Source organism: Lepidochelys kempii, chromosome 10, assembly GCF_965140265.1.
Source record: "Lepidochelys kempii isolate rLepKem1 chromosome 10, rLepKem1.hap2, whole genome shotgun sequence".
NCBI classification, from domain to species: domain Eukaryota; kingdom Metazoa; phylum Chordata; order Testudines; family Cheloniidae; genus Lepidochelys; species Lepidochelys kempii.
This window is the reverse complement of record NC_133265.1, coordinates 65533829-65561038: the sequence shown is the minus strand read 5'-3', so window position 1 is coordinate 65561038 and position 27210 is coordinate 65533829. Positions and strand designations below refer to the sequence as shown.

Below are 27210 nucleotides of genomic sequence, written 5' to 3'. Positions count from 1 at the left end.
GGCAATGATTTGATTTGTGTGGTGTGTAATGTACATGGTTCTCTCTTATCCTCATTCACTAAATGTGGGCGGGTATTACTATTATAAGTCATACTTTTAAACCTCCCATCCCGCCATTTACCATGTTCTTTTAAGGATTGCAAGAAAAATGAAGTCCAATGAACTGTTCTCATTTATGGCAATTGAGAGGCTGGTTATATAGACAATGACATGATGCCTAAAGAGGAATCATGTTAGTGTGGTTTGTCACTCCTCAGAAGAAAGTATTCCCTAGTTTCATTGGTACACAGAGGCCATAATAACAATAATCCTAGGCTCTTATGTTGTGTTTTTCCTCTGTAGGTCTCATAGTGCTTTCGAAAAGGTTCGTATTGTTATCTCAATTTTGCAGATGAGGAACTGAGGTTCTGAGATGTGAAGTGATTTACCTAAGCACAGCAGGTCAGCTGCAGAGCCAGGAATAAAACCCATGTCTTCTGACTCCCAATCTGGCATCCTATCTACTGGACCATGCTGACTCAGCAGCCAATAGCCACATAGCCATTTTATTCCCTTATAACTGGTGTTGTCTAATGTAAAATTAAATCGATGTTACGCTGGCTGTCTATAAGGTCCATATTTTGAGTCCCTACACACTGTTCACATAAAAAGGGAGACTGGGAGCATTTAACTTTTATTACCGAAAATATTCCTAACCTGAATAATAATTTATAATATTAAAATCGCTATGAAAAACAGACTAGTAATGGAGATTTTTTTTAACAAGATTGATATATTGAAACATGTTTGGGGTTCTTTTGTCAGGGAGAGCGGGCTTGTACTGTTGTTTAGAGTAGAGCTTAATACATAAAGGTGTCTAGTGGGATTTTCAAAAGTGCCTAATCAGGTTAGGCATCTAACATTCATTGAAATTATTGCAAGTTATGCGTATAACCTGCTTACATGCTAATAAAAATTCCCCTGGGCACCTATTTGCATCTTTAGGCACCTTAAAACCTTTGAAGATCTGTCCCTCAATCAGTTTCAGTGGGAGTTCCTAGTGCTCAATGCTGCTCAAGAGGCACTCAATACTTTTGCAGGGTCAGACACTGAACCATCATTACTGGAAGAACTGTTCTAAGAATGAAAGTAAAATTACTAAGACTCCATAGGTAAAGAAAGATTCAGATAGCAAAATGTCTTTCCTCAGGTACAGGTCAAAAAGAACTGTAATCTTCAAGTATGAAGTATGTTAATCTCTGTTTTAAAGTCCTGTTCTTGTTGGGTCCCCACTAAAGGAAAATGTTTTATTTCCTTTTCTCATTGTGAAATGATTTCTTCTTTCTTCAGTTCTCTGTTCAGCTGAGGGCGTTAAAACCCAGCCTTTACAAGTGTAGAGCTTCTTAAAAACTTAAGTAAAAGATTTTTTTTAATGAAAGAAATGGTTAGTAGTGAGTTAAAATCTGCCTTACAAACAAAATTGAAGAAAATCTCCCTTTTTAGGTCTGGAATGTAAGCAGTTATACAATTTCAGTATCTGGAATGCCTCAGGATTTACAAGCAAGCTTGCTTCAGCGAGTGCATTATTAGATTATTTACAAGAGTAAGGTTTTTAATGCTTTATTATTTTTTGTACTATTGAATTTTTGTGTAATATTTAAAAATATTAGAAAGTATAGAGATATAATATAAAATAATTTGGATTTACACTCTGCTTTTTCAAAGCTGTGTGAATCATTAAAGTTAACCAGAAGTCTCATGTTTAAAACCTCATGTAATTCCTTTAAAAAATTACTTTTTGGAGTTTCTGTTTTAAAGTGCAGGTCTACTCTAAAAATGAATATGTAAAATTAGGAGAGTAGGGTTCCATGTTTGTTGCCATTAAATACTCCAAATCAAATTTGCTCAATTTTCAAGTGAAAAGATAGTTTTGCTAACTGTCGCCTCTGAAAACTCAATCTGGAATGGAAAAAACAGGCTGAATTTTTTTCTTTTCATGAAATATTGTAAGTAAATAAAGAAAGAATTACGGAATTCCTGAGTTCTGACTCAGCTTTGACTGTGACTGCATCTGTTGCTTTAGGAGAATCACCTATCTTCTCTGTCTCAGTTCCTCCAGCTGTAAAATGGAGATAATTATGGGATAATACTTTCCTAAATACTTCATCGGGGAGTTGTGAAAATAAATTAACTTATTATTTGTAAAGTGTTTTGACAATTAAAAGTACTGTGTAAGTGCTATTCTTATGTGAGTGTAGTGTAGTGACATTTGCTTTCTGTGTCAGTATTAACTTGCTGCATTTATACAAGCTTAGGACCTGAACCAACAAAGAATTTACCTTTAAGCACATGAGTAGTTCTGTTGACTTCAAAGTTCCATTGACTTCAATGGTGCTAATTGCATGCTTGAAGTGGCCTGCTAGATTGGGACTTTTGAGAACAGACCGATTATGTGTTCACCCAGACGCCAGATTATCCATAAAAGTGCATTGATTTAAAAAGAACAGTATACTTTTATAAATTTGGTTTCTTACTTGTTGAATAATGATTAACCATGTGACAATCTGAGTGGCTGGTATAATTTCTGGGATAATATTTTTAAAGGCTGCAATGTAAGAACTAAAAGTGAAAACAAATTATATATTTTATATTTTAAAGCCATGGAAATTGGACAATTTTGCCACTGTTAACTTTATGCTATATTATACATGTATTTTACATTAGTAGACATTTAATAGTGTAAAACATATTACAAATACACCAGAAGATACATTTGTATTTATCCCATGCAAGGAAGACATATTTTCAAAAAATCAGACTTGAATAAATTCAGAGAACTGGTATGTAGGGTCCCAGGAGAAGAAAATCTAAGGAAAAAGTAGTTCAGGAGAGCTGGCAGTTTCTCAAGGAGGCAGTATTAAAGGCACAGCAGGAAACTATCTCAGGGTGAAGAATAGAAAGAAAGAGCAGTAAAACGCCAATACTGCTGCATTGGGAGCTCTTTAATGACCTAAAAATCAAAAAGGAATCCTACAAAAAGTGAAAACATGGACAAACTGCTAAGGATAAGTATAAAAGAATAGTGCAAGCATTGTAGGGATAAAATCAGAAAGGGTAAGGAACAAAATGAGTTACACCTAAGCAAGAGGCATAAAAGGCAACAAAAAGAGATTCTGTAAACTCATTAGGAGCAAGAGAAAGTCAAAGGAAAGTGTAGATCCACTGCTTAGCGGGGAAGGAGAGCTAACAATGGATGACACCAAGAAAGCTGAGGGGTTTACTGCCTATTTTAGTTCAGTTTTCACTAAAAAGGTTAATTGTAACCAGATGTGTAACACAATTAATATTAACAACAAAGTGGAAGGAACACAAGCCAGAATAGGAAAAGAACAGGTTAAAAATATTTAAATAAGTTAGATGTCTTCAAGTGGGCAGGTCCTGACAAAATTCACCCTTCAGTGAATCTTAAGGATCTAGATGTAGCAATCTCTGAACAATTAGTGATTATCTTCAAGAACCCATGGAGGACAGGTGAGGCCTCAGAGTACTGGAGAAGGGCTAACACAGTACATGTCTTTAAAAGGGGGAACAAAGAAGATCCCAGGGAATACAAAACCAGTCAGCCTAACTTCGATATCTGGAAAGATATTGGAACAAATTAACACTTAATCAGTGTGTATTGTTGCCTGATATTTAGATTATGTATTAATTATATTGATTACTTAAGAATCCCCCAGTTATCACTTTGAGGGTTGACAGGTTCTTGTCCCTAGATCAGGCCCAGTATTATTTAAATTATTATATAGTTGGAAACCCCGATGTGCACAGTTGCAACACTCACACTATAGGAACTCTTTTATATTTACAAATATAGTTTATTAATACATTAAGTACAGTCACAAACTCCCCAACTTAGCTAGAGCTTACTACAGAATGTCCATCTGCACATCCATATACTCACACCATCCCTTGTAGAACAACCTGAAATGTTAGCCATTGTCTTCCCCATCACCATCACATCAAAGCAGAATATAATGCAAAGCAGTGCATATAATAAAGGCAAGCTAGCTCACTGGGCTACCGGATGCATCTAGAGGATCATAGGATGATAAATAACAGCCAACATGTCCAGAACAAATCATGCCAAAAGAAGCTAATTTCCTTTTTTTATTACTGACCTAGTGGATGGTGGGGAAACAGTAGATGTGATTTGTCTTGATTTTAGTAAGCAAACTAGGGAAATATAATCTAGATGAAATTATAATAAATTGGGTGCACTATTGGTTGAAAAACCGTACTCAAAGAGTAATTTCAATGGTTCACTGTCAAACTGGGGGGATGTATCTAGTAGGGACCTGCTGAGGTTTGTCCTGGGTTTGATACTATTCAACATTTTCATTATTGACTTGGTTAATGGAGTGGAGAACATGCTTATAAAATTTGTGGATGACATCACACTGGAAGGGGTTGAAAGCATTTTGAAGGGCACAAATTACAAAATGGGGTATAACTGCCAAGGCAGTACTACTGGGAGTTACCGTGGATCACAAATTGAATATGAGTCAACAGTGTGATGCAATTGCGAAAAAGGCAAATTTAATTCTGGGATATATTAACAGCATACTCATACTTTCAGTGAGATGACAGTATTGACACCAGTTAGTTCCCATTTTTTGCTCCGGTTTTCTCTATTTAAGACCAGCCTTGGTCAAACTTTGCCATCCGTTCCCCTCCATTACATACAGAGTTCCTGCTGCCAGTAGAAGTGCAGTGCAGGCTAGAACAATTGTCTTGGAATTCGTTGTGCACCAGGTAGTAGTTCTAGAAGGTGTTTGTGTAATAACAAGTAGCTAGCCATATTTAGTTGCGTGTTGGTAGTCAGCTTGGGTTCTTAGTGCAGTTCAGCAGTAAAGCACTAAACTACAGATAGGTACATTTACTAGAACTGCACTTAATTTATATTGAAAAGGTGCCAGAAGTGGGGGTGGAAGAATAGATGGCAAGGGAAGAAGCTGGATTGACAGAAGGGTTTGCACCCCAATTGTATACAATACAATTGTATGCTGGGATTGATGTGAGGATTGTCGTCAAAAATATTTGAAAAAGAGTAAATTGAAAATATTTTAATACCAAAAGAAATCTGACAGCTATTCCTTCTTCTTTTCCTTTGTCTTTCTATCCTTACATTTTTTGGGTCTTCTTACCTTTGGTTTGGTCAGTTTAGGCTAATTACCTCTGCCACTTTCTAAGATCCAAACTCATTTTTCAGGTTTGAGACTGACGAGAGGTATATTTTCTTGTGGGATGGATTTTCAGGATCAGATCCTTAGGTAGTTACATAATATAGAATGGAAGTTAGGAGACAGTGTAAAGTTCCCAATTATGCTGCCCTGATCTATGTGCTTCACTGTGCATGCTTTCCACTCTGCACTGGGTTAGAGCAACCTAAGGACTGCTCTAAGTTACACTGGCCTGTAAAGGCCATAAGGAGCTGAAGGCCAAACCCAGGAGAAAGACATAACAGTGATTTCCCAGTCATGGCCCCTTTTCAGTAACCACACAGCTCTTCTCTGCTAAGTTGACAGCAAGGAGAGCAGTGCGGAATATAAGGCCTTGCGCTGGCTCTATGCTGCTACAGGATCACCCTTGCAATTGGGGTGATCCTCCCTGAACCACTTACTCAGCTTTTGCATCCAAAGTATGACAGCAGGGCAGCACAAAGTGACCACAGCCCACCTGAGGATCTGATCCTTTATTATCCCTCTTATTCCTCCATTTCTGTTTTATTGTTCTTTTCCTCTTCCATTTTATCAATCTTCTATTTTTTCTGGTTGTATCTGTTAACCCTTGTCTCTTTATTTTATTTATTTCTTCTCTACTCTCTCATAATCTCTGCCCTTCCCCCCCCCATTGTTGTTTTCTTCTTCCACCTGTGTAGACTCTTTCCTTCCCTTTGTACCTGGGCTATCTCTCTCCCTTTCTCCCCCATAACAATGGTGTATTTCCCTTCCCTTTTCTTTGCACAAACTATCACTTTTTTTACCCATTATCTCTGGTTTATATCCTATCTGTGATTCCCTGTTGTCACTCCCATATATGACTCCTTTCAGACAGTTTCTATTCTGCTGAGCTCTTTTGAAGCACTAAAACATCTTCAATGACCATAGCTCCACCTAGGGAGGCAACACAGCACTTCTGTCTACTGCAGAACCCATTCAACAGCATATGAGGATGCATCAGAGGGTCTGGCAGAGTAATTTGGATGATGGGTACAAATGTCACCTCATAAATTTTGGCATCCTGGTAACCCAACACAGACTTTTTTTTAACCTCACCAAGTTTCCATACATCATGTATGTGCACCACTACAGAGAACAAAGTACTTAGCATGTGTTATCACTGACCCTTGATTAAAGGTTGGTTCCAAAAGTCTATTTTATACTGTAGAATAAAAATACTAACTTAGATGACTTATTCTGGTAAATTAGTTTTGAATAGTCTGATTTTTTCTTTAGTAGATGGTTTGATAGTTTTGGCTCTTATTGCTAAAGTACAAATGAATTTGAAATAATGTGTTTTATAAAGTACTTGAACTTGGACAGAATTGAGAACTTCATGGGATGCTCTCTACCCATTAATGTCAGGAAAATGTTAGAAATAGTACATAAATATATATCATAGCCTTGGAACACATCCAATTCTATTCTTATAGTGGAAAAGACAGGAAAGATTTTAAAGTACATGAGCACTAATATTACAGAAAATTGTTTAAAGTAAGTTGATTTCAAACAACAGAGGACTGGATCTCTCCACACGGTAAACTTTGTGGGACAGAGTTAAGGGAAAATAAACTCTGCAAGGATCACCTTGAGCAGTTTGTCTTTAATCATTCCATCTGGGGGGATGAGTTTTGTGTGCATCTCAGAGAAGTCTGTAGACCAGTGGTTCTCAACCTGCGGCCCATGGGCCACTTGTGACCCAATCAGCACAGAGCTGCAGCCCACGTGACATCCTCAGGGCCATAAAGGTATTATTGGATGTAGTCCACATATGCAGCCCACAATGGTAAAGAGGTTGAGAACCACTGCTGTAGACCCAAATCCCAAGGGATCTACAGAAACCCATATAGCTCTGCACTGGCTCTGTAGCCCTGGTAACTCTTTCCCCCCCCCCCCCCCCCCCGCCCTCCCAAGCATGCACTCTTGTAGCATGGCAACCGAAAGAGCCATAATACCAGAGAAACACATTGGCCTCGGTTGTCCCTCAGAACTGCCCTTAAAGGTGGATCCCACAGACAGGGATTCACATGAGAATTAATGCAGCCCAGAGTGTATTAACTTTCCCAGGTAATCTCTGTAGAACTGATGAGGGGACAGTGTGCATCTACCAGGCTCCACCTACGCCTAACACTAGTCCAATCACAAGGCAGGGGGAAAGATATCCGTGAAGATCTTGGGGGCACAATCTGGTCCAGAATAGTTAATTATTAGTCAGTGTTTTAAAATCTTTTTAAAATGTAACTGCAATTATAGTGTTAATTTTAAAATCTAATTTTATTTGATTAGAAAAGCAAATCTAATAACTGAGAATTTACAATCTGTCTCTTCCAAAAGCATGAGTATGAAATTACTTATGGGTCCCTATGTTTAAAAGAGCTCATCTCCTATTTAGGCACCTAAATGGCATGGCCAGATTTTCAAAAGTTAACGTATCCAGTGGTTCTGATTGAGAACAGTGGCTGTGAGTATGGAGTCACATGCTGCTTCATTCTATAGCAACCCCACATGCTGAATTCCCTTAAAATAAAACAGGTAGGCTAGTCCATATAGAAAAATGACGTTTCACCTCTCCATGCTAATAATACTTTACTTTTTCTGTTCAGACGTTTAACAAACATTGGGCTAGGTAGTTTCCCCACACAGATAAAGGTGATGATCCGTGTGTGAATGATCCTCTGTGCATGGATCAAAGGGAGTATGATCTGGCCTGTTAATTACATTGCAATTTTAAATGTTTTTGTTTCATCTTGATCATCTTTCCTTATAAGCTGGCAGTCTTCTTTGCAACATGAACATAGATATTCAGCCTCTTCTGATCCTTGATCATATACAGACAGTTCAAGGTGTCACAATGTCAGCCCAATAGGCAAGGCAAATATCAAAATTGCAAATAAAAATTATCAACAACGTTTAAGAAACATTTGATCTTACTGCTCTCTGTTTGAATTACCTAATCATAAAATCTTTAGAAAAGCCAACTCTGATCCTGGTTTTAATTTTAAGCATGTTGGCGTATGGTTGCATTTTAAATCCAGCTTCAATAGAGTAGCTAAACACAAACAATGTTAGTGGGGTTTCATTTTTGCTTTCAAAACGTGAACTAACCTAGGCCAGTTCTATTTTAGAAACTTTTGCCAGTACGGTAATGTTGGTTAAGGATGTGATTTTTTTTAAAAAACATTTCTATACTGGCAAAAGTCCTACTGTAGATGCACCTCAAGAGTCTGTAGTGGAAAACTGAGCTTTTAACTCCATTGGAAACTGCTTTGAATCTATCCAAGGTTAATAGTGATTGTCTAACAGCTGCTTTTTAGTGTAATTATTTGGTGATCTCTGTCCATTTCCTATAGCAAACAAGTACTCATATAATATTAACTGGAAAATTTGTTGCCAGTCTGAAGAGCGAGGGCAAGAATTAAAGTAGAGACGCTGAACTATTCATGTGGCAATAGTTATTGTACAATTTACAACCGTGGATAGAGGATTTAAATCTCTGGAGTCATGAGGTTTCATTGTTATTGGCTAGACTTTCTGGACCATTACCCCAGCTGGTGTAAATTGGTGTAGCTCCATAGAACTCAGTGCTGATTTATACCAACCGAGGAAGTAGCCCAATATCTATCAGAGCTACAACTTTTCTATATCTGCTGTAACTCTGGGAATGCTATTAAACTTAATTGGCAGGAGTATGTGGCAAAAGATTTTTTTACATTTTTGGGTTGTTCCCTGTGAGACTTCATTTGTAAGAATTGCTGCAGGCTGTCATTTTTGTCTGCCATCCAGTGCATGTTGGCAAGAGTCTTGTGTACTAGACTGTGTGTCTGGTCATAGAAAAAAAACAATGCAGCTCAGCCAGACCATTTTGTTATTCCTTTGGAATTAAAAGCATATGAAACAGATGCAGCTTAATAAGTTTTTTTTTATAAATAACATCAACTTAAATAACTTAGAACAATAAAGTTCAAATATAACTTAAAATAAAGTTTAATGCTGTAACAACAGAAAAAGCATGAATAACGGTGGAAAAACAATATTAAAAGCCATATGCCCTAACAGGAATTATACAAAAGATAGGTTATGTTACATAAAAAACCTTAAGATGTCTGAATTTTTACTTCGTCGTTATATAAAATGTTATTTTGTGGAAAGTGAGATGAAGTACATTTTTATTTATTCCCTATTCTTATTATTTTACATACACTATTTTGAAACATCTTTTAGAGCAGCATTAGGTATTTGTTCTTGTTAATACATTTGACATTTTGTAGTGGTGCAACCTTAATTTTCCAAACAAGCTTTTTTAATCTCAATATGACAGTAACAAATTTATAAGATTTAAGGTTTTTTTCTGATCCTAGTTTATGTATAGTTTATCAGTTTCTCTGGGAACTATTTAAAATACTGCTCAATCTCCACATTTAGTATTGACTTGATAATCTGACAAATCATTCCAGCAGCCTTAAAGTCTGACATATTTTACATTACATTATCATCTGCTTTATTATTATTATAGCAGCCATGTTTAATAAGCAGATAGGTTTTTAAATAAAATATCATCAGATAATCAAGTCATGACTTGCTCTTAAGGGTAAATTAATTTAAGAAACTACCCAGTTACTATTACTAACATAATGATTGTACAACTCTTTACAATTTTTTACAACTTTTAGTTACTAAATCTGATTTTGTGTATATTTTCAAATCTTTTTAATGAAGTCTCTTTAAAATAAACATAAATGCGCAAGTCCAGCTTGTTCAGTTTTTCAGTAGTATTCCAGCCTCTCTTGATTACTTGTTCAGTCTCTTTAAAAATAATCTTCCTGCTGGAACTAGTTCTCTGTAGATCATATATGATTAGGATATTGCCAAAGGAAGAAAGTGGGATGCTTTGTGTTCTTTCTTTGTTTTTTTACCTTTCATAGGGACACCTTTGTGGTTTAATGTCACAAACATCTCTTTCCCTTTGTTTGTCCAGTTTGCTGAAGCATAAGTATTGTAATGGTTTTCTTCAATCAGTTCTCGGAAGTTGCAGTCCTCGTTGCATACTTTCTGTTAAGAGTGAATGATAGCATAGCATAAAATTAGCACTTTTGTTCTTTAAATACATAATCGGGTTGGGGAAGCTGGAGGAAGAACATATACCATATAATAAATATAATTTGTTATTAAAATACTCAATAAATTACTTAGGTCTCTTAAGTCTTAACTAACATATTTTATGTTTTAGCTTTGAATATCCTCCCTTAGCAGCTGAAATATTTAACAAGAGGAAGATTTTTACTAAAACAAGATTAGGGATTTAATCCTTAGCTTTTATAACCAGGCATAAGAATCCACCATTGCCATTGGATAAAGTTGCAATACATTTCCACTTACTAGCAGTAATTTACACAAACTGCACAGATGTTACGTAAAAATCAGCAGAAAATGTACAAAAGTGTATATTTCCATAGTATAAGTTCTTTGCAGTATTATCAGTACCTTTCCATAGAGTTTTCCAGACTTGTTCATTGCTAGAAAGTATTCACTTTCCACACCTTTAATTGCCACTACTCCAACTGCCACTGTTCTTATTTCCAGAATACCTGCAAAGAAACACATTGAGGTCTGTAAACTTTTCATTTGCTTCTACAGTCGAACCAAAGAGGACTGTTTGTCTTAATGATTCTACAATACTTCTGGTTTTATTTAAAATCCTAAACTGGTGAGAGTGGTTATTAAAATAAAAGATTAATGTCGTTACACATATGGAGTGCAGACTAGATCATGGTTTTCTCTTTAAAACATCTCCTGTATATGTATACTCACACCCATTCACAACTAACTCTGCATGTCAGTTTCTAGTGCTATGTTTCCCACTCACCATATTATTCTAAACTGTACTTGCATTTTTTAAGAATCAGACTGTTTTCTTAAAATTTCTCTGGTTCAGGTTTCCAGTTGAAAGAAATATACATGGTATAGCCAAGATTCACAGAATTTTTAAAGACCACATTTAAAAGATTTGTGAGAATTTTACCGGTGTCACCTCCTTGAAGAAGCATAAACCTTAGAACTTGCAAATGATGGAAAACAGACCACAGTGTCTTAAGGAAGATAAAGTACCTGCTTGACCTTTACAGGCTTTGAAAACTGACAGGAACTGTAAAGATATCTGCATTTGAAGATATATAATCAAAAGCTACTATCAAAACTTTGTTATTCAAATATCTTTAACCCAGAAAATTTGGAGTTGTCTTAATTTTGTGTTGACTGATAGATGCTATTAACAAATATCCATAGTTACTAGTGTAACACAAAATACTCTTTGTTGATCAAAAATATGGGATTCAGAGTACACTGTATAGTTTTCAAATTTAAGCATTTTAATAGTTTAAAGAATATAGTACTTTTGAGTTTGGGCCACACCTTTTCTGATATGAGGCCATCCTCAGAACAGTTGCTACCTAACTTCCTCTTGTGACTTTCTTTCTACAGAGGGGTCTTTCTAGCTCAGGCAGTCCCATTCAGAATTCAGTACCTAACCAAAGTGTGCTGGGCAAGAGAGAGAGAAGATTAAGGGTGTAACCTTACGTCTTTGACAGGCAGCATTCTACCCAAGTTAACCACCTCTTTCCCAAAGATCATTCTTGATTGATGGTACAGCATCCTCATTCCTATCCACTTATGTATAAGGACTGTGCACTGGCAGTATTATCTATCATCACTACAGTAATTCAGGAGTGTTAATGTCACATTGTCCTCACCACAGTGTGAGTTTTACACCTGAAGGATGCAGACCTCCCTCCCAAGCCAGACTTCCATTTAATTTTATCTTTGTTTACAAATTTATGCTCATTTTTTGTGAAGTGAGGGGAGGGGGGGAAGGGAGAATGTGTGGGCTGTGGTTGTGATTTTTGATTTGTTAGTTTTTTATAATCTGGTGTCATTCTGCTACTTTATCTCCCTGTTATATGCCCTTTTCTATATTCTCTTGCCCTTCTACTCTTTACTCTTCCCTTTTGCTTCTTTAGTCTGTTGCCTCCTACCCACTCTGCTTCCATGCCATCCCCAGCGTGTATACTTTCTTCCTTTTGTTTTTCCTACCACCAGATCTAATGCCTCTTCCCTTCCACTGTGCTCCTCTGTTCTTTTATCTGTTCTCTGATACTTCTCTACTCCATTGTAGAATCTACCAAACTTCAAGTAAAATTTTCGAGTTTTTAACAAGTTTCATTTTGCGTGCAAGCATTGCAAAAAGGATTTGAGCCAAACAACTTCAAAGTGAAGCTCACCAAAAATTGTATTAACTTTCACTTTAAAGTTCATGGTTTTGAAACTCCAGTGGAGTATTCAAAGCAGATGATTGGCCTGCATCTAGCCAATCAAATATATGTTTGACATTTCTTATCTGTGTGGAAAGAAAATGAGTTAAGGATTTATAATAACTTCGCAGAACAGAGTAGACATGCCTGAGTAAACTGCTATTGATGGCTAAGATAGTGTACCTGCTGAAAAGCGGAGAGGTGGGCAGGCACAAGCCTGACTGTGTCTGAAGACCCCTCCCTCAGCCTAAGGGGAGGAGCTACTGAACCCAGGATTCAAATAATTACAGGGGACAACTGATGAATAACAGGGTCAAGAGTGAGGGTCATAGGTACAAAACCAGGGATCCACAGGCTGTCAAAGAGCAGCATATAGTGGGAAATAATATTACTTTTAAAAGGGAAGATGCTAAAATCTGTAGTCTAAGAAAATGATACTGTATTAAACTTAGAATTTCTGAATTTGTAATTTTTAGCCCATTATTTCTTAATTTAGTGATGAAATTCACCATTATATTGATTTTTTTTTGACACATGCCAAACTCATACTTGTATGCTGTCTGGCAGCCTTCAAGTAAATTGGGGTATGCCATCATCTTGCTTGGAATCCTGAGAGAATAGTCAAAGAATCAGGAATCAGAATTATATGACCAAACAAATAATCATAATATCTCTAAATCCTACCCTGGAATGTGTGTGCATGACTCCCACTGAAGTCACTGGGACTTGCATTCAGGTATCCAAGGTCAGAATTTGGCATTACTGGTTTGGTTCCTGAATTATGTATAGTTATTGGGGATGCTGAGCCATTTTATACAGCCTACCTTGCCAGAATTGAAGGACTTTGTTGAATAAAACCCTAGCTTTTATAATTATACCCTATAAATGTGTAAAAAGATAGTGTCAGTTGCAGATTAGTTATATTAATAAATTATGTGGTTTTGCTTCTTATTTCCTGAAAATCCTCTTTTAGTAAATAAAATTCAATACATTTACTTTGCTTGAGGAAAAAGAGATAAATTAGGGTTCTTATTTTAAAAATATATTAAGCACTCTTTGGCTTATTATTACATGGCTCTCATAGTTTATATAATAAATAATTGGGATCCTATCTCAGAAATCTTTTACCCCCTGATCCACAGAGACTGTGAAATGCCAGGGACATTGTTAAGTCTTTGAATGTTACTTTTTTGAAGATGTTCTGCTCCTGTGCAGTGGTGTCCTAGACTGTAGACTTTACCTGCACTATCTACTCTTACATCCTAAGGTGTTGGGAAGAATAAAGTATCTTTATTGCCAGTAGAAGACTGTGATAAGTGATTTCCCCAAAACCACAGAGGGAGTTAGTGTAAGAGTAGGACTGGATCTCAGGAGTTCCTGATTCTCAGTCCCATGCTCAGAACATGCCTCCCTCTCAAGATTAACTCACATATAATGTAACAGAGTGCTCTCTCTTTAAGAGCCAAGAGGGCAAGGCCCTGTTCTGGATGGAAGTCCAGCAGGTGGGTGCTGGTAATCAGCTGACCCAGCTGGACAGCATCTAGTGATTGGGTCTGATTCCAGGCTGCATGATATACATAAAGGCCCAAGGTGCATGAAGGAGCCTGCAACCAAAAGAGAGCTGAGAGTACACTCTCCTGTGACTGGAACAGAAGCCTGTAAGAGGACAAGCAGGCCCTATCTATGGCTACAGGAGGCTAGAGGCCCCCCACAATCTCAGTTGAGAAGAGGACTATAGCTTTTGTTGTTGTTTCATGTTTCCTTTTGCTAGATATTGCCTGTTGTAAGAGTACGTCTACATGTAACTGGGAGTGTGCTTCCCAGCTTGAGTAGACAGACATGTTAGCTCTAGTCAACCTAGCATACTGAAAGCAGCAGAGTAGCCAGGAGTAGCACAGGCAGGGGCTTGTACTATCTGCCCGAGTACATAGCCAGGGTGGCCAGGCAGGTTTGTATTCGGCTGGCTAGCCCAAGCTGCTGCCTGTGCTACCCCTGGTTACGCTGCTACCTTTAGCCCACTAGATTTAGCAGAGCTAGCATTTGTCGGTCTACCTGAGCTGGTAAGCTCTCTCCCAGCTGCAGTGTAGAGGTACCCTTAGTCAAACAATGCATGATACTACATACCAATCATCTGATGGATGCAGTACTTAATTTGTGCCAGGGCTGAGCCCTGACATCTCTAGGCTTGGCAGTTCATAGCTCTGGGCTTGGTGCATCAATTATGAATGTAAAAAAATTGCTTGAGCCATGGCACCTCTTTCATTACAAATTAAGCACTGGATGGATGACAGTGTGTGTATGTGTGTGTCATTGGTGTTACAGGAATTACATAATGAGCAAATACTCAACTGTGAGTTGCAGTAGACCGAGTGCTTAATCCAGAGTAATATATCCACAGAAAACTGAACTAGTCAGCAGAAAAACTGGCAAACTCCCCCAATCCTCCTATTTCCCCCTAAAACAAACACACACTCTCGCAGTGAGCAAAAATCAGATGTCACAAAAAATCTACTGCCAACTAGGAAAAAGAAAATCATACTGCATTGTTGTATCATCAGATCTCTCTCTATCAGGGGAGAACAGTCATGGGTGTGTCATGTAAAGAATAATTAGGATAACCCAGAAAAAACTTTTCAGACATTTTACCATTAGGATTTCAATTGCCCTCACCACACATTAAATAACCAACCTTTGTTTGGTTTGACAAAGAAGGTGAGTTGCCCCCCTTTAATTGCAAGGGTGACTTTTCCACCTGCTCACAGGAAAGGGGTCATTGCCCTTTTAAAGCCCTCCCCTGCCTCCAAGATTACCTGTTCCACATAAAAAGTAGAGAGAAGTCAGCCAGACCAGGTCAGCAGACATCTTGTCCTCTCTCCCACAGGTGACCGGATGGGGTCCAGACCTCTTTTACCTGGAGCAAGTGAGCAGCACTCAACCTCCCACTCATGTAAGTAGTTAAAATACAGGTTTTCTCATGATCTGTTGCAGTCATTACCCTAGATACTTCTTTCTCAAGGGGGCTGGGAAGGAATTTTTCTCTCACCACCAGATTGGGGTAGGCAAGATGTGGGTTTGGTTGTTTTGTTTTGGGGTGGGGAAAGGGTGGCCTTCCCTACTGCAGGTTAGGGGCCTATTAGGTTAGGAAAGGGGCATTAGGCTATACTGTCACAATTCATTATGTAAGCTTGTGGCAAATGTCCTATGCATGTATTCTGCAGGGAATGGACATGGTGATCAGATAAAAAGGACTAGTAAAGGATTTAAAGGAGGTATTCTTTAAAGAATCAGAGAAAGGGGGGTTGGGGCTTCTACAACTGGTATGGAGAGGAGTCAACCCCCACCACTCCTTTATAGCCCCCCTTACCCCATACAAGGGGAGAGCAGCGGGTTGGCTGGGATCAGGATATGAGTAAGGGGGAAGGCTGATGGCAGCCCCAAAAGTATTTGGTAAGAATTATAGAATTACCTGCACTGTAAAATTTTATCTGATGGTTAGTCCCTGATATTTAAGAGTAGAGTTGTGGTCTAATTAAAGCACATCCAGTGCTGGACACTGCCTGGATGGTTCGACATGGCTCATCAGGGTGTGACACTGTGGTGGCCTCAAATGTTTTTGGATGTTTTAAGGTCCTGGACAGTAGCTCAAAAGACACAGTATAGCTGTGTAAAAACTAAAACTATCCTTTGAAAATCAAGAAGGGTAGCAGTGCTATACCACATAAAATAAACTGCTCATTATTTTCTTGAAGTCAAACAATTTAAAAATAATCTAAGATGTTTTTCTCTTTTTCAACAAATAGTACCTTAAAGCCTCCAGTCAGGAAATCATCCCTGTTCAGAAAAGTGCTTAATAATGTGCTTAGTCCCATTGAAGTCAATAACCCCATATCAGTGTTTTCTTACATAGGGACGGATTTAAGCATGTTCTTATGTGCTTTCCTGATTAGGAGCCCAAAAACGTAAGGATTAGTTCTGCACACAGTAACTACTGGATAAGATTTACAAAAGTGCTCAGCATTGGCCTAACTATGCTCCCATTGAAATGAATGCGCGTTTACCATTGACTTTAGTTGGAGCAGAGTCAGTCCCGTGCAGAACATTTAAAAAAAGCATATATTTTTTTTCTCATAAGCAGAGTCACTTTGTAGTACTCTACTTAGAACAAAGTATATGAGCAGTAGTAACAGTTTGCAGGTTTGAGTCCAGAATTCTTACGTTAGGAAAGAACTTACAACTTTAGTCTTTCCCCTCACAGACCATTATTTGAATTTCAAGTGATACTGATTCCACAATAGTGGAAGTAGATTTCATTCCAATGGTTGATTTTACTATCTAACATTTTTGTATTATTTAAATTCAGTTTTTTAGTTCAATTTAAAATTTCTGAGCAAGGTTCAGGGTAATGATTTTTTTTTTATGAATCTTTGATAAAAACATGTTTTGCTTTTCGTATCTTATAGGCATTTATAAATGTTTCACCAGTTACATACTGGCAAGAAATATATGCATGAAAAGAGTCTAATGGCATCTATTATTGTGTCATTAGATACTCTTAATAGGTGTATATTTCTATGACATTGTTTCAACTATTAGAGAATAAATTATAAACAAAATATTGACACCTTTATATATAATGTATTGATAATGATGTAAATACAATATGCACATACTTTGCATAATATGCCCATGTGTTATGTTTATATATACCACATCCACATAACCAAAAACAAATATGCATGCACTGTATTCTTGTATGCTAATAGAACATTGATATGCCACTATATATAAATGTGGACTTAAAAATAGTATAATATATGGTGGACTTAAAAATTGAAAATATTTTTAAATAATTCAGTGTATTAGGTTGCAAATTTTAACAGAGTTTTCAAAATGTAATTAAAACCCCCAAAACTTTTATAAAAAGTTTAAGCTTGGTCAGTTTTGTCACTGATTCAGCATGAATGTTTTTAATTTAACAATGAGGTTAATATGTCTCCCTGCATATGGCAATGATTTGAATACCTTAACAAAAATCACAAGCATAGCAAAACGTTTTCACATGCAAGTAACTATTAGGATCATAAATTTAGCATCTGTCAAATTATTCCAGCCATGGTGTACTGAAGTTTTAATATTAATCTGAAATCTGCAGTATATGCAGTAACTACATTAGCTGCATGGATGCACATGTGTGTATTATATATTTCCACATGCTGAGAACATCTTCATTTCACCTTCCATGCTTAGTCTCCATCCAAAGGTGAACATTTTTGCTAATTTTAAGTAAAAGCCCTTCCACAGTTTTTCTGTTATGTCCATGTACAAGAAAACCAACACCTTTCTCTCTCTAAAATGTTGCCATATTTCTTTTCAACATGGATAGCTCAAAAACGGCAGAATTTGAAATTTGACGTGGAAACACTTCTCATTGAAGAGTAGCATATATCCATGACTAAGTTAAAACAAGACTGGTTGAAAAATGAACAGAATTGTGAATGTTTGAAAATGTCATATTCAGCATTTGAAGAACAGATTTTTAGTCACGGCGAAATTCTGATAACAAGCATATACCCTGAGTGTCAGTCATATGCGAGTGGCCCTGGAGGAGCAGACTCCTTGTCTGTCTCTGGGTATCTGGACTGCAACTTCAGCGTGGCCAATAAAGCAAAATTTGGGCTGGAGTAGTAACGTGGCCACAGCTCCTCCCTGATATATGTGTATATGGCAGTGGAATTATGTAGTAGATGGACCAACTGGACAATGGCTTGTACCGAGCAGGTCTTTCCTCTTGCCTTTTGTCATAAATCTAAGAATCTGCAGTTAGAGATACAGTGGCCCTTTTTGAATTCTTTGAAAGATGTTCATGCTTCAGTTGTATTTTATTAGTGGGGCTGGGCAGAAAACAAGAAATCTGTTTAGCAGAAAAATACAAAATTTTGTTTCTGATACAAACAAAACCAAGAATTATAAATGTTTCATGAAAAAATGAGAGAGAGCGCCCCAGAATAGCCAAGTGGTGAGGGAACTCACCTGGAATGTGGAGACCCAGATTAAAGTCTTTGCTCCAAACCAGACAGAACAGGGATTTGAATCTGGGTCTCCCACATCTAACACGAGGGCCCTATCCACTGGGCTGTTGGCTATTTCTGCAGTACAGTGGTCTGTGTCTCTCATTTTTTCCATCCTCGACCTGAGAAGCCTTTCCTGATAAAAGTGTTGTTGAGACCAATACTTCTCTGCAAAAAGTTTAGGTTTCAACAAATTGTCATGTTCTATTTAAAAAAAAATGTTTTGGTGAAATATTCCTGACCAACTCTAGTTATTAGTAATTCAGTTATGACTGGTGTTATGCTACTACATGCTCTCGTAAGGAAACTAGGAGACATCAGTCAACCAGGTTTCTGAGTGGAATATTTTTTATCCTGTTTTTCTTATTTCATTTTCCCCTACCCCTTTCTCTTTCCTTTTTCTTCCTTCAATAAGGATGATAATATGGAACATAGGCATGAAGGCAGTATGGCTGATGGAAATGAGTATCTAGAAATGCAAATTACCACATCTGAAGTGGAAGAAAACCTTTAAAGAGCTTAATGCACTCAAATCATGGGGACCGGATAACTTCCGTCCCAGATACTGAAAGACTAGCACAAGAGATTGCTAGTCTGGTAGCAAGTATTTTTAATAAAACTATCTGTTTGGGGGTACTACAATGTGACTGGAGAATAACTAACATTGTACCTATATTTAACAAAGGCAGAAAAAGTGATCTGAACAATTACAGACCTGTTAGTCTGACTTCAGAAGTAGGCTTGGCTTTAGAACAAATTGTGAAGGAAAGACTAAAATTAAATTCATAGAGGTGAATGGTAAAGGAGATGTGACACAACGTGGGTTTACTAAAGGTAGAACCCAGTTTCCATCTTTGAGAAAATAACTGAATTTTTTATATAAGTGAAGTGCAGTAGATCTAATTTACTTGGACATCAGCAAAGCATTTGATATGGTGCCACATGGGAAATTATTTGTTAAATTAGGAAAGCTGGGGATCAGTACAAGAACTGTAAGATGGATAAGGAACTGGCTAAAGGGGAGAAGACAATGAGTTGTGCTGAAAGGCGAATTATTGGACTGGAGGGAGGCTACTAGTGGAGTTCCTCAACGATCAGTCTTGGGAACAATCTTATTAAATATTTTTATTAATGAAAAGTTTGCTGATAATGCAAAGTTGGGAAGCATTGTTAGTACAGAGGAGGTCCAGAATATTATACAGGAAGAGCTAGATGGCCTTGCAGATGGGAGTGAAAGAAATGAGATGAAATTCGGTAGTACAAAGTGCAAGGTTAAGCACTTAGGGTCTAATAATAAGAATTTCTGCTACAAGCTAGGGGCTTACCAGTTGGAAGTGGCAGAGGAGGAGAGAGACTTGTGTGTATGGGTCGATCATAGGATGACTATGATATGTTATGCAGCCATGAAAAAGGCAAATGTGATCCTAGGGTGTATCAGGCAAGGAATTTCTAACAGAGGTAGTGAAGTATTAATGCCATTGTACAAGACACTTGTAAGACATCATTTGCAATACTATGTTCAACCCTGGTCACCCATTTTCAAGAAGGATGATTTTAAACTGGAACAGATGCAGAAAAGAACTAGTAGGAAGACCTTCCATCCCTTGATCAATCTTATGAGGGGAGACTGGATGAGCTTAGCTTGTTTAGTCTATCAAAAAGAAGGCTGAGAGGGGATATGATTGCTCTCCATAAATACAATAGGAGGGGAGGAAAATACCATAGGGGTGAAGTGCTATTTAAGTTAAAGGACAATGTTGGTGCAAGAACAAATGGATATAAATTGGCCATGAACAAATTCAGGGTGGAAATTAGAAGACAGTTTCTAACCATCAGTGGGGTGAAGTTCTGGAACTGCCTCCCCAATAGGAGTTCTGGGAACAAACAACGTAATTAGTTTTAAGAGTAAACTGGACAGATTTATTACTGCAACTGTATGACAGGGTTGGTTGTGATGGTAAGGGGCAGAGCTCAACAGTTCTGGGGCTTACTTCCAGTTTAAGTTTTATGTTTCCTAAAAGATCATTCTTCAGGGTTTCAGCTGGCCACCTGCAGGTGTCGGGAAAGGATTCCCTGCTCTGGTGTCTTCGGGGTTTTTTTTTTTTTTTTAAATCTCTTTCCTCTGAAGCATCAGGGATAGCCACAGCTGGAGATGAGGCATTAGACAAGGAGGCCAGCTTCTAAGGTGACACTGAGCATTCTCTCTCTCAGGTGTTTGGACAGCTGATTCTTGCTCATATGCTCAGGGTCTAACTGATCACCATATGTGGAGGCGGGAAGGAATTTCCACCAAGTTCAGATTGGAAGTAACTTTGTTGAGTTTTTGCCTTTTTCTACAGTGTGTGGGTGTTGGATACTTGCCAGGATTATGTGGGTATATCTCATTTAATCATTTCCCTGCCATTGTGAGGGCCTTGGGCACCGGTGTGTCTTGGTCTCTCCTATTCTCGTCTGTGGTACATGATAGTCTGATCTCCTGTGGGCTGTAATACTTTGGTCTAAAATTGGTTGTTGGGTGTAGTGTGTGGGTGGTGCTCGTGGCCTGTGATATACAGGAGATGATCTGGTTGACCTTTCGACCTCAAACTCTTTCTGAAATTTAGAAAACTACATTCATGTTTTGACTGGATTGGGCAAGGCCATTGATTGCATTCCTTCCTAGTGCCATAAAAGCCTCAATTTTCTGAACTACGGGCACTTGGGAAGGCACAGGCCTTTTGCTCCTGAGGGGTTTGTATGATTAAGGTCAACGACAAAACAGCAATGTTATGTCATGAAGGGAGACAGTATGAAGAACCATCAAACAATCTTGCTTAAGCAAACTCCTCACTGATATTCTATTCAGTATCTATTCTAGTGTATGTTTGATGACTAGTTTACCTTAGGAAGCTGAGAAGAGTCTCTGTTCATTTCAGGGTCCCTCTGCACAAAAAAGTAGCAAATGTGAGCTGCTTTCTATTTGGGCTTTTAATCTCAAATGTGAACTCCTATTGGCTGGTTTGCTTGAAGGAAGAGGATCAATACAAGCAGACAATGCAGGGGGAAAAGGGTCAGTAGTGGCAACTCAACATACAAAAGTTTGTAGATTGTTTTAAACATTAAGAGTGAAATTCTGGCCCCACTGAAGTAAATAGCAAAACTATCATTGACTTCATTAGGACCAGAATTTAACTTTGAGTTGTGGAAACAAGCAGTGCTTGCTCAGTAGGGTATGTAGGACATTAATAGAATGAACTGAGTTCTCTGCTTTAAAATCATAGGAAACTTTGAAATTACCAGTCTGGCTCAGACCTGAAATCAGTTTTGTGTGGTATCTCGACTTTTACAGAAGCCAGTACTGGACACTTCAGAGGAAGGTGCACGAAACTACACAAGAGGCAGATGTGGAAAAATCCATCCACATAAGTCTTTTTCATACCTAATAGTTAAACCAGTCTCTAAGGCTTGAAGCATAGGGCTTTATATCCCTTCCAAAAAATGTTCTTAGCATTAACTGTTAGTACTGTGAATCTTCTTGTCATATAGATACATGTCTAATACCGCTTTGAATAATCTTGTTAAATTCTTGGCTTCAACAACATCCTGTGGCAATGAGTTCTACAGTTTAATTATGCACTGTGTGAAAATTTATTTCTTTTTATCAGTTTTGAATTTGCTGCCTTTTGATTTAATTAGAAGACTCCTTGTATTATGAAACAACTCTTTTCCATATCATACTTTTACTTTGTCTGCTCTTACTTGTCTTTTTTCAAAGGTAAATAATCCCAGTCCTTTCAATTTCTCTTCATATGAAAAGATGAGAATCCACCAAGAGAGGAAGAGAATGAGGAAGTTTTTACACTTGTTTCTATCTGGAAACAGCAATTGGTTGTTCAGTTTGAGTAGTACAGTATTTAATTCATTATTTTAGTGGCATTATCTTAGTGTCTTCAATTTGTTATATAATCATACTGAAATTGCTGAAGAAGGGAGCAATTGTGACTATTCTTCAAATAAACAGGTGTGTCATCTGTTTGAGAATGGAAATCAAAACTTTGTCTTTGGATTGCTTCATCCAAAGGAACCATGTAAATGCTGAATTGCCTTAGAAGACACCAGAGGAGACTGGGAAGGGAGTAGAATTAAAGCTAGCAAGAGGACGAAATTGCAAATGGACAAACAAATAAAATTGAAAACAAGAAAGTATAATTTGCATAAAATGAACATAAAATTCCAAACAATTCCCCCTAGTTGCACAGTCAATGTTCTGCAGTACAGGAGTTGAGATGTTCTATCAACGTAAGGAATAGATCATTTACACTCTTAACTAATGCTGACTGTTATCTTTTCTGAGGAAGGCAGCATGATAATTGTTGGCTGCAGCCCATTCAACCACTTTAGCAAGGACAAATTAAACCTCTGACAATGAAGTAAAGTACATCAGGATGCACTGCCTTAAGTTCAAAACATTTGGGTTTCAGTGGGACTGGAACTATGCCAGTACTAGGAAACAAATAGCTTGCATAATAAATAGGATGAGCTTATGGGCATACTGATTTAGAACATCAATGGGCCAAGACTCAAGAGTACACATTTACATTCTTGACTCATTCCCTGATCTTGCTCTGTAGGACAGTATTACAATCTGAAAACCTAGGTCAGAGCATGGCTTTGCCCATAAATGTTCTCAGAACAATACTGATCCATTTCAGAATAATCCAAACATTGAGATCCAGTAGTTCTTAGTGTAGAATCTACATTAAATAAATTAAAAATAATCTAATCTATTATGGCTATCCTTGATCAATGTGCACTCTTAACCTACATGGGTGGTGAGCAAAAGGCAACCACAGTCATATGTGTTGCCATGTGTATGAGGCCAACAGCCAGAGCCAAAGTAGAAAGTAGAAAACAATGAACAAATGAGCCACTGCGTTCAAGACATGGAAAAAAATATTTACCATGAATTAGCAAAAAAACCTTAAGGAGTCAACAAGGTTAAAACAACTCTGCAAGACCAAAATGCCTACAAACCACAAAACAGATGCTGGCATTACTGTAAAGTGCAGCTGTTCCATGTGCAGAGCATCGGTTTGTGTAGTGAATGTGTTTTTTGTAGCTTGGATTCTCATATACAACTTCCCACCACAAATATGGGAGGCACAAGTGCACCTACCCATAACATTCCATTGAAGCAACTCTGTGAAAGAAGCTTTTGGCCTTACTATCTCTGATATAAACAACCAGAAAAGTTGATAGGAACTACTTATGTCTCACCTTCACTAGACATCAGCTCAATATACTCCTCTACTTAAGAGAAGTGTTTCTTTGGCCTTTGGCCTACCATGTAGGAAACATTTTTCCACGCCACCACAAGTTAAGTTTGCGCATGAATAAAAATAATTACATGTAATTCACTCTGCCTCATACTGAGTAGTTGTTAATGCTTGCATCCTTACGCACAAATGGCCAGGATAAAAAAGAACAGTCCCCAGGAGGAATATATAAATGTATGAGGAGACATGTACCAAATTGTAGTCTCCAACATGATGATGAGGTGTTTAGCAACCAGTATCATTACCATTACCTGTTTTACAATAGCACCAGTAGAGATCAGTGCTCCATTGTGTTGAGAATTGCACAGACACAGGATGAAAAAAGGGCATGCAAATAATAAGCAGAATGATTAGAGTAGTGGATGATAAAGGATAGGTTGGTTCCTTTTTGTTGTGTGCTTCTGAGGGTAGGGGTGGGAGTTTTGTTTTGTTTTTTTTAATATTTTACAGATTGGGGATAAAGGGGGGATGCATGAAGGGATGACTTAATAGGCTTAAGGAAGCAGGAAAGACAAAGGAATAGGAAGAGTGAAATTGAAGGGGCAGAGATGAGGATAGGGAAAGAGCAGAATGGGGAAGGAAGAAGGCAGCTGAGGGACTGTGAAGGATGTGGTGGAGGCAGTCAAAACAAGCAGTCAATCAGCAAACAGAATATGTCCAAACCTTAAGTGAAGGCAGCAGAGTGTGAGGATGTCTCCTATGTCCTGGAAGCTATGAAGAGGTGCTTGGTTACCTGCTCCTGTTGGGGTAGCCTCTAATTTCTAGGACTGGCTCTGCCCCTGTTTTCCCTTCCCAAAGCTCATGTGGAAGAGGGGCTTGCATGTGACCTAATGCCTCTGGAAGAACCCCTAAAATCCTAATGACGTTTGAGCCCAAAGGAAGTAGGGGTTAGAACATGTTTCCTCCTTTTTCCTGCTAGAAGGCAGAGATTACTTGTTGTCAGTAAAAGGTGCTCTTATTAGTTTTTCTGTGCTCCATATTCTGCTCATCATTTTTTTTTATCTTGGACTTACACATTCTGGCACATTTTAATGCATTGTGCAGGATTAGTTCTTTTATTTCTCTGATCAGCTTAGCAGCCAAGATGCCGAGAATATGACTCTTTCCTGACACTTTTCTACTTTTGGAGGATGAGAATGTGACACCAACCGTTCCTTGCTGTTTCTAAGAACTGCCAGCTCAACCGTCAGAGCAGTCTGATTTTTGGCATCCAGCCAGACCTAACCTACTTTGAAACACCTTTCCCACTAGCTTTCCTTCTGACATCTCCTTAGCTCCAAGAAGCCTATGTGACCAATAGTCTTTTATTGGCCACCAGTGTATGCAAAGTGGGTGTCCTCTTACAAGAATGCCCAGGGAGCAATGGGAAAAGATTCTTAAGTGTAGATTTTTCACTGTGGAAACCCTATGCATATGGCTCCATTACCAAACACTCCAACATCATCTGGTGTTTTTGCAAATAGCTCTCTCCTCCTAATGTCTCTGTGGATGCTGCCTTCCCACTAAAGAATGAAAGCCCCACTCACAAGTACCATTGTTTCTATAGCCTTTACCGCAGGAGGGTTTTGGCATCAGAAACATTTTTCAGCAGAGCAGCTACCATGGATTTTTCCCTCACTTATTCCTCTAGATTAGCATATGTGCATGTTACGAGAAAACATTTTCAGGTAAAGAATGAAACCTGTATCACAATGGCTTTGAACCTGCTTGCTCCCCTTTTAAAACTGCCTTCAAATGCTGGAAAGAAAGGGAAAGAAATAGAGGAGGTATAGTTCCTCAGGAAAGGTGGACAAAGACAAAATTCACCATTGGATCTATTTCTTACGCATTGTAAGCACTTTCCCTTTAAAATTTATGTTGTTTTTAACACCTCTAAAGCGTATTTTAAAAAAATCGAAATGTTTCATAACGGCAGAATTTTCTTCCATTTCTACATATGAAAACATCTTTGTTTTTTTTAACCTTCTGCACATGATATATCACATTTGATCCGTATATCAAAATCCCCAATTATGAAAGCAGCAAGTATGCTGATTTTTATGAAGACAAACTGGGATTGTAGAGAACTTGTACATAAAACATCTAGTGAGCACCGCCCTTAAGTAAGTTGTGTTGGATGTCAAATTGATAAAGATGGGACAGGAAAGACTTGGATGGTGAATAAGTGAAATAAAAATGAAACTGTTTTTAACTGCAGTTAATTTGTGTTTCTAATTAATTAATTTGGAAATGCATGTTTACGAGTTCAAATGACCTTTAAGATCAAGGCCAAGAAAAAAAACCCTCTATTTTTTTGTTAACATGACCGAGTTTAAATGTAGTTTATGCTATTTGCTCTTTTATTCTGAGGATCTAATAAGTTAATGTTTGTGCTTTTTGAAGCATTAATAGCAATCAAGAAAGTACAAATTAAAAGAGGTTCCATTGTATATACTTTTGGAAATGTTTCACATAGACTTTACTGATGTTAACTTGTGCATGTTTGCATTATGTGAGACAGCACAATAAATACATTCATTAACTGGCTAATTAAATGTGAAGAGTCTTTCTAGAAGACTATATTAGTATTTATATGCTGAAAATAGTTGCATACTTTAATGCAACTGATTTGTAGATCAGTTTTAAGAAGCACCACCTTCTTTGAAACAACTGTATATAGATATAGTATTATTTTGAGTATCATTTTAGTGGTTATTTTTTATTAATTGTATGCATCTTTAGAGTCCATTTTTAAGTAGAGCAATTTGTGAGATTGTCTTTTTCAAACAGAATGGAGTGGAATATAAATTAACATAAATAAAAAGTATTCATCTAAAAGATGTTCCAGATAGAACTCTTTTCCTTTCTTGTTATTGAATTAAATTCAATTTTATCATATTACTGTTCACAGAGTTTAGAATTTTAATTTATATTCCGAACTGGCTTCAGCAAAACAATTGAAGGTTTGTACCAGCAGGTATCATACAGAGCTAACGTTAGTGAACTCTGTAAATTCACACAGAGATTTTAAAAAAATCAACATTTTACACAAAGTAAAATAAATTACTTGTACTTACCTGGAATATACTATATATACATTTTAAATAAATTTCTAATTGCTTCTATTTTTCTTACACTTCCTAAGCAGTATTCAAATGGCAACAGAAAACAACTGACACATCAGACGTATTCCAGCTGATCCTCATATCCACTATTTCTTTTCTTCTCTAAATATAACCCTTCACCTTTGCTTCTTCCTTTGATTCAATGGCACTGGAGTCTGGAT

General features: G+C 37.6%; 2 protein-coding genes across 9 annotated transcripts in view; one reads left to right on the top strand and one right to left on the bottom strand.

Annotated features, from left to right (window-relative positions):
* Positions 1-27210, top strand: part of FAM227B (family with sequence similarity 227 member B) — a 211676-nt gene that overhangs the window by 34866 nt on the left and 149600 nt on the right. For all 4 annotated transcript variants that reach the window (XM_073303962.1, XM_073303960.1, XM_073303961.1 and 1 more), the window contains exon 11: positions 15444-15509. In XM_073303962.1, coding sequence (XP_073160063.1) covers positions 15444-15509 — 66 coding nt within the window. The remainder of the gene's footprint in view (positions 1-15443; positions 15510-27210) is intronic.
* FGF7 (fibroblast growth factor 7) overlaps positions 9310-27210 on the bottom strand; it is a 107410-nt gene continuing 89509 nt past the window's right edge. For all 5 annotated transcript variants that reach the window (XM_073303969.1, XM_073303968.1, XM_073303971.1 and 2 more), the window contains 2 exons: positions 10740-10843; positions 9310-10307 (listed from right to left, as the gene is read on the bottom strand). In XM_073303969.1, coding sequence (XP_073160070.1) covers positions 10113-10307; positions 10740-10843 — 299 coding nt within the window. In that variant the 3' untranslated portion in view covers positions 9310-10112. The remainder of the gene's footprint in view (positions 10308-10739; positions 10844-27210) is intronic.